The 13,588-nt window shown below is 47.8% G+C and overlaps 1 protein-coding gene across 1 annotated transcript in view; it reads left to right on the top strand.

The window, feature by feature from the left end:
• Positions 1–1,017: 1,017 nt before the first annotated feature.
• The window catches only part of YY1 (YY1 transcription factor), a 31,800-nt gene continuing 19,229 nt past the window's right edge, over positions 1,018–13,588 (top strand). The window contains exon 1 of the mRNA XM_037031696.1: positions 1,018–2,108. Coding sequence (XP_036887591.1) covers positions 1,439–2,108 — 670 coding nt within the window. The 5' untranslated portion in view covers positions 1,018–1,438. The remainder of the gene's footprint in view (positions 2,109–13,588) is intronic.

Here is a 13,588-nt window from a genome sequence, read left to right as displayed (position 1 = left end):
TCAGGAAGGTTTAACTTGCCACTAATTTATGAGGAGAAAAAAAACCTAGGCTGTTGGTAGTATAAAGAACAGGGCGGGAAAACTGGATAATTTTCAACGAAAAGAAGGCAAAGCCTGGTGGGTACGAGAGGCGCCTCTAGGAAAGTGAGAAGCGTGAAGACAGCAGTCAAAAGGAACCATGGTTGTCTGGAGGGCCCAGAAAGGGAAGTTCAGAAGGAAATTGTAGGAAACCAAAAGAAGCCACACGACGAGCGGCCGAGACCCGAGTTCTAAGATCTAGCGGGAAGTAGGCACTAACGGCTCCGTCCCAGGTTTCCGCGGGTCACAAAAGGATAACGGACACCCTCCCAACGGTGGACCGGGGGCTCCACGCGCTCCTTCCACCCGCTTGCCCCGCGCGGCCAGCCTGCGCTCCGCCCTGGGCCCAGCAGAGAGAGGTGGGAGTGTGGCAACCGGCGGACATTTTCCTCTGATGCCCGCCCGCCTTTGTTCGTCCGGCCCTCCTCACTCACCCCGCCGCCATCACCCGCTTGAGCCAGGAGCCAAGAGCAAACGCCATCCCACGCGAAAAAGAAGGCTCAGGCATTTCTCGTCAAAACAGATTTTATTGGGGCGCCAGGGGCGCCCCGCCCGCTCCCCCACTCAGCCCCCGACCGTGACCCTCGCGTTCGGTCGACCCGTCCTCCCCGGGTGCACGGGGCCGCACGCACCGCTCACCAGCTCCTGAGGCGGTGGCTGCTGCGGCGACGCCCCGATCCCGTGTGCGGCCCGAGGCGACGGGTTTTGATGCTGTTGCACCGCGGAGGGCGGGAGTAGCACGACTAGCGGCGGCGGCGCGCTGACGTCACGCGCCGCGGGCCAGCCAGCGCTCTCGGGGGCCGTCCCGTCTGCCCCAATCTGGGAGGAGCCCAGGAAAGTGGGCGGAGCCGAGGCGGTAGATCAGCAAACTGATTGGCAGAGGAGGAGGAGCGAAAGGGCAAGCGGGCGAGTGGAAGGGAAGCCGGGCGGGGCGGGAGAGCGCGGAAGTCTCGCGAGGCCGAGCCCGAGCGGAGTGTGGCGGCGGCGGCGGCGGCAGCGAGATCTGGGCTCGGGGTGAGGAGTTGGTATTTGTGTGGAAGGAGGCGGAGGCGCAGGAGAAAGGGGGAAGCGGAACGCCGGCCCGGAGGGCGGGAGGAGGCGCGGCTAGAGAGGGAGGCCGAGGCGCGGCGAGGCGGGGCGCCGGGGCTAGCAGCGGCCGAGCGAGCGCGGGGCGCACCGAGGCGAGGAGGCGGGGAAGCCCGCCGCCGCCGCCGCCGCGCCCGCCCCTTCCCCCCGCCCCCTCTCCCCCCGCCTGCCCGCCGCCTTCCTCCCTCTGCCTTCCTTCCCCACGGCCGGCCACCTCCTCGCCCGCAGCCTCGGAGCCGAGGCCGCCGCGGCCGTGGCGGCGGAGCCCTCAGTCATGGCCTCGGGCGACACCCTCTACATCGCCACAGACGGCTCTGAGATGCCGGCTGAAATCGTGGAGCTGCACGAGATCGAAGTGGAGACCATTCCGGTGGAGACCATCGAAACGACGGTAGTGGGCGAGGAAGAGGAGGAGGACGACGACGATGAGGACGGCGGCGGCGGTGACCACGGCGGCGGGGGCGGCCACGGGCACACGGGTCACCACCACCACCACCACCATCACCACCACCCTCCCATGATCGCGCTGCAGCCGCTCGTCACCGACGACCCGACCCAGGTGCACCACCACCAGGAGGTTATCTTGGTGCAGACGCGCGAGGAGGTGGTGGGCGGCGACGACTCCGACGGGCTGCGCGCCGAGGACGGCTTCGAGGACCAGATCCTCATCCCCGTGCCCGCTCCGGCCGGCGGCGACGATGACTACATCGAGCAGACGCTGGTCACCGTGGCAGCGGCCGGCAAGAGCGGCGGCGGCAGCTCGTCGTCGTCGGGCGGCGGCCGCGTCAAGAAGGGCGGCGGCAAGAAAAGCGGCAAGAAGGGCTACCTCGGCGGCGGGGCCGGGGCGGCGGGCGGCGCGGACGCCGGCAACAAGAAGTGGGAGCAGAAGCAGGTTCAGATCAAGACCCTGGAGGGCGAGTTCTCAGTCACCATGTGGTCCTCAGGTGAGCCTCGGCTCGCGCCGACCCGCGCCGGCCCCCGGGATGTTTTTGTTTTGAAGGGAAGCCATGTTTTATGTGTGTGATGGGCGCCGCCATCTTCTTCGCAAGGCAAGTATGGCGGCCCTAAAAGATGGCGGGCGGGCCGCGGCGGGGGTGGCAGGCGGCTGCGGCCCGAAAAGATGGCGGCGGAGGAGCGGCGCCACCCGCTAGGCCGCAATGGCGTAGTTTCCCCGGGCGGGGCGGTCCCACGGCGCGGGCGGGGCGGGGCCCGCTCGGGCCAACGGACGGCCCGTACGCTCGTTGTCCGCGGCCCCCTTCCGGCCGGCTCCCCGCGAGGTTCGGGGGCGAGGGGCGCGCAGGGCGTTGGTGGGGCGTGCGGACCTCGCGCTGGGGCCCGGCCGAGCCTTCTGCCGCGGTTTTCCCCCGCTTTCCTCTAGGGGGCGTCTCTCACCATCGCGGCGCCCCCGCCCCTTCCCCGGACCATCCACTGCTCCCGGGAGGCGCCTGCCGAAGGGGGCGGGGGCGCCCGGCCCTTTGCTCCCACGCACCGCGCAGGCCAAACCCCGCCCGCGCGGCGCTCGCCTTCGCGGGGCGGGGCTTGCGCGGCACGTAGGGCTGGCGCGTGCGGGCTCCGCGTCGCTGCCAGGCCTGGCCTGTGCTCCCTGCGGCGCGTCGCGGAGAGGGGCCGCGAGTGTTTGTAGATTGTAATTCTTAGCCTTGACGTTCTCGGAAGTCGTTTTCTTAAGTATTTGTCTCTTTGCAAATATGTTGGTTGGTTAAACCAGCAATTAATAAAGTCGAATACATTAAAGTTTTTAGTGTGCTTTTTGCTTGGTAGAAAGCTATCTCCTTATTTTCCCCGTGAAAAGGACTCTAGAAAACGTCTTTGTATTCTTAATATTGCTTTAAATCAAGGCTAGAAAAAAAGATCTAAGGCATGTGTAAATCTTTTACATGAGGTATTTATAACTCAAAAAGCTGGGGTTTTCTTCCACATCCGGGTCTTAGTCATAATTTTTTTAGTTAAGTTCCTGGGACAGTAAATAGATTGAGATTAATCCTGCTGTAGCTAGTTAATTTAGTACCTGTTACCGTTAAACTCAGTATTAAGGTTGCAGAGCCCTGCCCCCATAACTACTTTAACGCTGTTTCATGATTCTGAAAGTTGGATGAAGTCTCCAAACGGGACCTTGGAGTATTAAGGGATTTTTAAAATTCAGAGGGGCGAATGAAATAGACGGTGAAAAGGCTGGACTGAGAAGCTGGTCTGGTTGTATCTTTTGGAAGCTGCTCCGTGGACCTGTGGCTCAGGCCGAAGCCGAGGGGGTCAGAGCTGCTGCCAAAACCTCAATCACAAGTGCTAACAGAGGTCGCTCTGCTTTTCAGAGGCCTTTGAGGTTAACAGGAGCTCCGTGTTCAAACGAAACTTGTCTACTTGAGGACTTAGCGAGCGTCAAACGATATCTCCTGTACATCTTGATAGCTTGGAATGGTTGCCCAGTGATTATATTGCAACTAAAAGCCACGTTTTTGACCTAATAGGAAAGAAATGAGGGAGGGGAGGAGAGGTGAGGTTTTGGTTATGATGAGTTTGCTGAATGTAGGATATCATTCGAAAATAGGTAGAGGTAGCATTAATCACACAGAATTAAATTTACTTTTTCTTGTTGTAGGGCCTGTTGGTTTTATAGTAATCTAGAAACCAGGCATTTTACATGTTCTGCATTTGATCTTACCAAATTGCTAACCTATTTTCCATACCCTGAAAATGTTGTGGTGCGGCTCCAAGTGATACACATCCAGCCAGGTGCAGGGGTGGCAGTCCTAGCTCTGACTGCAGGGAGTTGTCCTCCACTGAAGTCCACACTCGAAAGTCGTACTTCCCCTGTGCAAGTGGCTGCTTACTGATTGCACATTGCACACTTTGGGTTTGTTGTTGTTTTAGAACTAGTTGTGGTACAAAGTACTCTGCACAGAGATGGTTGGAAATATTTGATGGTAATAACATAATATGGCCTATTTCTTGAGCCACGTTTTGTGGTGAACTATCCACCTTCCTCCTCCTTGTGGTTTGAAATTATTATCAAAGAGAAGCTAAACAGTTTGTAATTAACTATGCATGTCCTAAGTTCAAATTCTGAGTACAGTACACTGCAGTTCCATCTTCAGACCTAGAGTGAAAGAATTGGTGGCAGGTGAAGAAAGCAGAGCAGGTGACTTTTTAAGCTCAGTTTGCTCAGTTTGCGTGTGTGTAGACAGTGTGCTCTCGTTTGACCCGAGGCCTGAAGGTCTCAACTGCACTGTGGTTTCTCTCAGGTTGGCATGAGCCCCGAGGTGAGCTTTACCCAAGTCGGAGTTAGTTATCTGAAGTTCTAAAAAGTAACTTTACATGTAGGGTAATATTCTCAGGGTCTAGTTACTTATTAGTGCCTCTTAGTTTAAAAAATAGGAAGTTGAGCCCTGACTGGTGTAGCTCAGTGGATTGAGCAGGGGGCTGCGAAGGAAAGGGTTGTGCTTTGAATCCCAGTCAAGGCACATGCCTGGGTTGCAGGCCAGGTCCCCAGTAGGGGGCACTCAAGAGGCAACCACACATTGATGTTTCTTTTCCTCTCCCTCCCTTCCCCTCTCTCTAAAAATAAACAAATAAGCTCTTTAAATAAATAAAAAGTTGAGTAGGAGCCTAGTATGTTTGTGGAAACCAAGCATTTGGATTTTATGGGTTGTAGTGGTGGTTGTCATTGTTGTGTGCCCTCTCCCTTTAATTTCCACACAGTTAACAGTGATACGTAGTGTTGGTGTCTTCTGAGTGGAACAGCAACAAAGGACTGTAGTTCTAGAGGGTGGGTAGAGATCTGCTTTTTTTTTAAATTGATATAACTCACATGTGCACAGTTTAGTAGATTCTTATATATTCATCAAGTTGTGCGACTGTCACCACTGTCTAATTCCAGAACGTTTTCCCTGTCCCAGAGAGAAACACCATACCTGTTAACTCCCCATTTCCTTCTCTCCGCAGTCCCCGCCAACCAGTAATCTACTTTCTGTTTCTCTGGGTTTGCCTGTTCTGGACATTTCATTTAAATGGAGTTGTACAGTATGTATGTCTGGCTTAGTTTTCAAGGTTCCTTCATGTTGCAGAATGTACTTCCTTTCTGTTTATGGCCAAGTAGAGTTCCATTGTGTGGATAGTACAGCAGCACCTTCTTATTTTTCAAATGAGATGGTTGAGGCCTGGGTAAGGCTGAACACATTTCAGTATTTAATCACAGTTCGACTCTATTTTCAATATACTTTAAAAGATTTTGTTTATATTTAGAGAGAGGGGAAGGAAGGGAGAAAGAGGAGGAAACACCAATGTGTGGTTGCCACAACCTGGGCATGTGCTCCAACCGGGAATCGAACTGGTGGCCATTTGGTTTGCAGGTCAGCACTCAATCCACTGAACCACAGCAGCCAGGGTAGTATTCTTAATTTATTGCTTTAAGGCCCGTGTTCGTTTTTTTCCCCTGGCATTAACTAGTGAATATTCCAATATTGCCAGATTCAGGGCACAATAATACTCATTGCAACTATTTAGGAGTGACATACTATTTTACAGAGTTGTTATAAACTAAATCACTTAACTAAATTGTTAGGTTGAGTGGGGAAGCTAATGATAAACACTGAATATTTAAAGCATTTAGGTTTGAGAGAAGCCTAAGAAGGCTTTAAAAATCTTGATGTTTCATGTAGTTAGAAATTGTGGCCTTCACTCAGGGTTGTTGATACTTTAATTATCTTCTGTTAGACCAAGTGTGGATTGAGTAAAGCATCTTAAGACCAAAAAGCCTTTGATACTAGAATCAGTAAGTTGAAAGAAAGTCAAAAAGCCTTACATTTTTTCACAGTTTTATGTATTAAGAAAGTTCAGGTATGCCAAAAATCATTAGTTGTGACCATTTGCCATTCCCTGTGGATTTCCATTTTCCCCTTTTTTACCGAGCTGTTGTTCATCACGATGTAGGAATGCCCTTGAACATAAAGCCCCACAGAGCCTAGCCAGAGAAGCCCTCTCCAAAGTAATCAAGTCTGCCCTCCGTGGGGCAGCCACAGCCATAGATCCTGATTCCTGGTCTTGGTAGTTCCTGGAAGCCAGGCTTACTGGTAGAGTTTCTGCTGCTGGGGACTCTCCAGTCCCGGTTATTAACCTCTTTTCTGTCCCACCATTGACAGCCAGCTTTCTCTAGTAGAAAAAGAAAAACCTCTGTCAGGAAAAGGTCAGGGCTCCAAGTATTTTAGGCTTTTGGAAGAGAATAAATAAAATAATATTTTGAAAGTATGCCAGACTCCTGGGTATTTACAAAAGGCCTTTTTGTTTGTTTTGTTTTTGAAGTCTGCTTAGTAAGGTCATTCTTTAAATCCACAGCAGAGGACATGCCTGTTGATTTTAGAGAGACCTAGAGAAACATCAGCGTGTGATTGTTGGTCGTACAACGCTTCAGTCTCCTGAGCCACACCGAGCAGGGCAGAAGTGAAAACTTGTTATGATTTTAGGATCTAGATATTTACCTGTGAGTTGTATTCTGTTAGGGGGTAAACTCTCAAATTATATGTTTTTAAAATTTGGTGTCTTAAACATGACTTGGATGTTGAAAATAACATGCATTTCACTACTGTTAGCAAACTCTTAGGAAGATGTGGGAGGTCTTGGAAGTTAATTGACTCTCATGTAAATTCATACCTTCCGTGTACAGTGGGCTTTAATGACAGCGCAGGAAAGAAACCATTTCCTAGTGTTAAGTATCTGGTGGTGTTAGGTCCCATTCTGTTTAACTCTGTGGTTAATTATCAATAACAGCAAGCCCAGTGGTTTCTGGTAATCATATTAGTAACATCATCAAAGTTCCTTTTTAGAGGACACTGACCAGAGTGTCTCAGTTTGGCATATCTTAACATCTGACCTTGGGATGTTTGTAAAATGACTTGTTTGGAATAGGGCATCTGCAGAAGCATTTCCAGTTCCTTTGTAGCAAAGGGACTCTCCTTTTCACATGCCTCCGCGACGATAGGAAGCCACATACTCCATTCCTTAAAGCAAAGCTCTTTAATTTTTACATGACCTGGCGAATATTAGGAACTCTCTTGAGTAAACTTATTTAAAAATCACTTATTTATTTATTTTTAGAGAGAAGGAAAGGGAGGGAGAAAGAGGGAGAGTAACGTCAATGTATGGCTGCCTCTCAGAGCCCCCTACTGGGGACCTGGCCTGCAACTCAGGCATGTGCCCTGACTGGGAATCGATCCTTTGATATGCAGGCTGGTGCTCAACCCATTGAGCTACCCCAGCCAGTACTAAAAAAAATTCTTAATAATCATTCAGTTACTTTTGTCTTGCACAGTGGTCTCAGATAGGATTAAACATTAAAACAGTCTAAATGCTTGTGGTGGACTTTTTCCCTTATCTAAATGTGTATGGTTTCTTTTTTTTTCTTTTTTTTTTAAAGATTTTATTTATTTATCTTTAGAGGGAAAGGGAAGGAGAGAGGGAGAGAAATATCAATGTATGGTTGCCTCTGCTGAGGACACACAATGTATCGTGTGTCCCCTGCTGCCTGCAACCCAAGCATGTGCCCTGACTGAGAATTGAACTGCGGTCCTCTGGTTCGCAGGCCCATGCTCAATCACTGAGCTACACCAGCCAGGGCTTTAAATGTGTATGGTTTCCATATTAAGTAAGTTGAGTTTTTTCATAAGTATCTTTTTTGTTTGTTTGTTTAAGATTTTGTTTATTTATCTTTAGAGGGGAAGGGAAGGAGACAGGGAGAGAAACATCAATGTATGGTTGCCTCTCATGCGTCCCCTGCTGGGAACTGGCCTGCAACCCAGGCATGTGCCCTGGCTGGGAATTGAACCACGATCTTCTGGTTTACAGGCCCGTGCTCACTGAGTTACACCAGCCAGGGCTTAAATAAGTTTTTATAGATTTCTTAACAGGAACTGAATACAGACCTCTGGATGTCACACGAATACATAATGTATATTCTGAATTTTCTAAGACTTTGAAATCAGATGGCTTCAATCTTTGGCTTAAAAACCCCTCAAACAATGTGAATATGCTTAACGTCGCTGAGCTGTAGATTTAAAAATGGCTAAAATGCTAAACTTTGTGTCATGTGTGTTTAACACGCCCACATGGCACAGACATCCTGTTACATTCAGTAAAGTCCAAACTCCTTGTCATGAGCTGGGAGGCTGCACATGCTTTGGCCCTTGCTTTCCTTCCCCACTCCTCCCTTTGCTCCCATTTCCACTTCAACCTTCCTGCCTTCTTTCAAGTTCCTTAAACTTGTTCTTTAGCACTTGTTCTTACCTCTCCTTCCACGTGCTGTGACCTGGTGTTTGCGGTCTTAGTCTAACCACCTCGATTTTCAAGTCTTCACGAAGAGACCTTCTCTCCCCATTCAGACTAGTGCGCGCACACACTCCACTCCGCCACTCTGTTTCATCACTTTTATTTTCCGTGTAGCTGTCTGAGAATGTCTTGCCCTTCTTTCTTTTAACTTGCTGCTTGTCTGTCTACTTCCTCTAGGGTATAAGCCCTGGGCTGTAACCCTGCAGCTGTAGGGTGGCACTAGGCACGTAGAAGATGCTCAGTAATTAACTGAGTGCGTGGGAGTTGTGCCTGAGACCGGGTTGTGGCCTACAGACCCAAATACCGTTCTAGTCTGTTACCACAGGGGCGGCAAAGCCGTCCGGAGGGCGAGGAGCAGTGTTCCCTTAGAAAGGCACGGACTGGATTCATACTCTGGATCTGCCTCCTGCTGCGCTTCCTTAGATGCGTTCCTTGGCATTTCTGAGGATTGATTTCTTCAACCAAAAAACATGGGCTGGTCTCTTAAAGATTTGGTGGAATTGGGGAATGTGATCGTTCGTGGCATAAAACGGGTGCTGAGTAAGGGACAGTCTCCCTGTCTAAGTTCTCTGGTGGTGGGGAAACACCGAAAGCACCTGTGTCTCACTCTCGCCTGTTGCTTAGCAATGAATCTCAGATATTTGGCTCTCCCCGTTTCGACGAAGGTTGGGGGTGGCAGTGGTGAGGAGGTGAGGCCTTAATGGTTAGACCAAAGTTACCGGCCTAAAGTGGAAGGTGTGAAGAAACAAAATCTAGCCAACCCATAACTAATAGGTAAATGTGTGAGTTGGTAAAAAGAGGACATCAGGGTGACGGGGAAAAGGAAGTGTTAGGGTCTCAACCCCGAGGAGCTCCCTGGAAATTGAGGTAAAAAAGGAAACCATAACTCCCCCCATGAACTGATTCTAAGATGGGAGAGACTTGTAAGGAAAATCAGGCTTTTCTGAGGACCGAGTTCTAAAATAAACTGCTTTGTGCGTGAAGGGGACCCTGGCTGGCAGTGATGCAGTGGTCCTAACCAGTCTGGTGTTGCAGTTCTCGCGAGTTTTGGAGTGGCTAAAGACTTCAAGTAGAACCACCTGAAATGCTGCGTAATTTTCTGTGTTCTTTACTTGCTTACTGTAGTTTTTAAACAAGTTAAGCATTCTTTAAAAACCATTAAGCAAAGAGTCTACTGTTCTCCTTAAACCCAGAAGGGTGGGGGAAGTGAACTACAGGAGTTTTGCACACTCCTCTGTTCCTGACACAAAGGTTGGCATTCATGTGTTATCTTGTCTTAGCCTTATAAGGTAAGTGCCATTGTCTTTATTCGTTAACCAAGGAAGCCAAGCAAGGTTCAGAGACAGGAAGGAAAGGCCTCTTTAGGGATGGTCTGGGCTTTGGAGTGCAGACTGGGCTTAGTTGAGGACGATGAGGGGTGGGCAGGAAGGGGAAGTTGTATTTATCAGGTACCTTTTTATCAGACATTGAATCACCAGAGAAAACCAGTTTGGTTGGAGCAGAGGGCAGGTGACTTCTTAACGTCTTCTCTGGGCCTATAGGGGGCTCCCAGCCTTTCCATCTAGTTCCTTAATCTTATCAACAGAATTATTTGCCTCTCAAACTAGACTTACAGTGATTGTACTTTTGGTAACATGCAAGGAAATGGAATAGCTGAGATAGGGAGTTACTATATACCTTTTTTACCTTTTGAATAGTTTCATATGCAGAAAAATAGAGAATGTATTTAAAATGTGAATGAATTGATTATCCTGGTGAAATAAATCAAAATGTGTGCCCCATATATGGATAGCATATATGGATGGCTAGCTTTTGTTTTCCACCTTTCATTTTAAGGGTCAACTGTGTGCAACAATTTTTAAAGTAGTTTTAGACACTTTGCTTCATTGCCATGCTTCGTTCATCTGGACATGTGTTGGTGTCACCCTGTTGCCAGGCGGCGCAGCGCAGGGGTGCACATAACATCTGATATTGAGGATGGGTCACTTAACACCTTTCCCCTCTGCACAGCAGATCTGTTCCTAGAAATGGGATCTAATAATGGCCAGTGCAGACAGTGAAAGTTTTCTTTATTTGCATGCATTTTATAACAGTAAAACATGGAAAATAAAACTAAGAAAAGAAGAATAATAACTTTCATTACTATACTTTTTGAACAAAAGGGAAATTGTACATGTTCATATGGTCTGTAACTGTAATAAATATTAGTTTCTCTTTTGGAGTATAAAGTTAGCAACTTTTATTATCTGTCACATATTTCGCAGAAAAGAGAACATGGCAGACAGGTCAGGGTGGAATGAAGAAAAATGCAGCTTTGAGCTCGTTGCTCTGTTTCCATCAGGGAGCAGGCTCCCCTTCATCATGCACAGTGGCTGCACTTGTCTGTGCTCCTTTGCAGATGCAGCCCTGGGGTTGGTGGGCCCAGCTCAAACAGCTGCAGCTCTTGCGAGAGGTGCGTTTGTAGGAGCAGGTGCAGGAGCCACCATTGGAGGTGCATTTCCAGCACAGATAGGCAGGAAGGCCAAGCCAGAGGCAAAGAGGCACCTGGGCTGGCGCCAAGCATGGCAGAGCCTTGTAAATGTCTGCTTGGCAAAGACTTAAGATTTTCTTCTGCAAGAAAGTCAGTAAAAACTGCCAAATAATAACAAACACTAACATTATTTCATCTGTTGCTTTAATATATCTCCAGTTTTTGGTGAAAGGAGACCAACATTGTTTTTGATTTCTTGCCAGAGAACCCAGCATCATCTCATTTTTCTAGGAGTCTCCTTCAAAATGTGATAGTTTTTTCTCTATGTAATTTTTTTAAAAAAATTAATTATTGTTCAAGTACAGTTTTCTGTCTTTCACTCCCATCCCACCCCACTGTAAATTGTTTATTTCCTTGCATTTTGTTGTTGAATAGTGACCCTCTTTACAATTTTTATACCCTTATTTTTTTTCACCTTTTTAAAAAAGATTTTATTTATTTATCTTAGAGGGGAAGGGAAGGAGAGAGAGAGAGAAATATCAATGTATGGTTGCCTCTCATTCGTCCCCCGCTGGGAACCGGGACCTGGCCTGCAACCCAGGCATGTGCCCTGACAGGGAGTCGAACCGCGATCGTGTGGTTTGCAGGCCCGCACTCAGTCCACTGAGCTACACCAGCCAGGGTATACCCTTATTTTTAAGGAGTCCCAAATTAACTTGCAGGTATACACTGTTTACTGAGCAATAAGTAAAATGCATGTGATATTATGAAAGTGTTCAGTAACCACAATTATTTAGAACATAGAACGACAAAAGGTTTTTATTTTCGGCAAGAATTTATATGTATGTATGTATCACTGACATTGTTTAGAAACGTATAGTGATTGTCAAATGCAGGCTGACTTTTAATCGTTTTATTGTGGTTTTAAAATTCTGTGCATACCACATACCTGCAGCCTGTGCTCATGAGAGACTGCTTTCACTGTGAGCCCCTTGTACTGGGGTGTCATCGAGTGACCGTCCCACCAGACAGAGCTGGTTTTCTCCCCACAGCTGCACATGCCTCTCCAGCCGCTCTTGCCTAGTGTTCCTCATTCTCTAAGTATTGGGATTACCTGGGTTTGGGTTCTGAGTTTTCTCCTCTTTGTCTATAAGTTTTCTTTCAGTAAATAATACTCTATATTTGGTGGCTTTAAAGGTAGTCTTTATGCCAGTGATTTCCATGTATTTCTCCAATCTAGATTTCATTTTGTCCCCCACACTTGTAGTCTCCAAGTACCTCCTTGAGATCTGTCCCCTGGATGTCACACAGATGCCTCAGTGCAACTCCAGACCTGCCCCTCTAGTGTCTCTTCCCCTGTTGCCTTCCATATCAGCCAGTGACAGCACTGTTCTCCAGGAAATGGAAGCCAGGTACTCAGACATCCCTGTCTCACCTCCAGGCATCTGACTCCTTTTCCAGCTGTGTTTCCTCCTCCAGAGTAAAATTTGAGTCAAACCTGCCTGGGAGACTTGCTGATGGAAGTCTTGCTCAAGACTTACTTGAGATGTTCTTTTTGGTAGTAAACCCCACTGTGTATTAATCTTACTGTCAGAAATTGTTCCTTGTTTCAAATAGAAGACTTTCCGTTTTAGTTTAATCCCATTTTTCTCTAAGTGAAATCTCATCATGTAGACCAAAGGTCAGCAAACTTTTTCTGTAAAAGGGCTTGATAGTGACATTGTAGGTTTTGAAAGTCCACAGTCCATGGATGCATCTTGTCTCAGTAGCTGGAAAGCAGCCAAAGGTGGTATGTAAACAGATGGGCATGGCTCTGTTCCAGTAAAACTTTATTTGTAGAAATAATGGAATAGTTGCACACTGTCATTCGTAGCAGCATTATTCACAGCTAAAAGATGGAAACAACCCAAGTGTCCATCAGTAGATGAACCAATAAACAAATGGTGGTGTGCCCATACAGGAATATTAAGTAGGTATGAAAAAGAATGCACGTTTTGTATGTGCTGCTGCATGGATAGATCTTGAAAACGTTACGCTTGGTGAGATGAGCCAGGCACAAAAGGACGAATACTGTGTGATTCCACGTATAGAAGGTGCCTAGAGTAGGCAGATTAATGGAAGCAGAAAGCAGAACAGAGCTTACCTGAGGCTGGAGAAGGAGGAGTTATTTTTAAGTGGAACCAATTTTCTGCTGGGGGTGAAGTTTTGGGTGTAGTTAGTGATGATAGTTACACAATGTTGTGAATATATTTAATGCCACTGAATTACACATTTACAGAAGGTTAAAATGATGATAACTGTTAGCCCTGGCTGCTGTGGTTCAGCGGATTGTGCGCCGGCCTGTGAACCAAAGGGTTGCCAGTTCGATTTCCAGTCAGGGCACATGGTGTGCAAGAGGCAACCACACATTGATGTTTCTCTCCCTCTCTTTCTCCCTCCCTTCTCCTCTCTCAAATAATAAATAAATAGCTAAAATCTTTTTTTAAATGATAAATATTATGTTAATGTCTTTTACCAAAATTAAGGGGGAAAAGAATGAAAAAGAAACAATGAAAATGGGGGCAGTGAAGCAGGCCATGTTTGGCCTCCTGGCTGTATTGGAGAATGTAAAACCTTGCCAGC

The sequence above is a fragment of the Sturnira hondurensis genome, unplaced genomic scaffold (assembly GCF_014824575.4).
Source record: "Sturnira hondurensis isolate 20B ecotype Veracruz unplaced genomic scaffold, ASM1482457v3 Scaffold0021143, whole genome shotgun sequence".
Classification (NCBI taxonomy): domain Eukaryota; kingdom Metazoa; phylum Chordata; class Mammalia; order Chiroptera; family Phyllostomidae; genus Sturnira; species Sturnira hondurensis.
The sequence above is the reverse complement of the archived record's forward strand: the minus strand, read 5'-3'. Positions and strand labels throughout refer to the sequence as shown.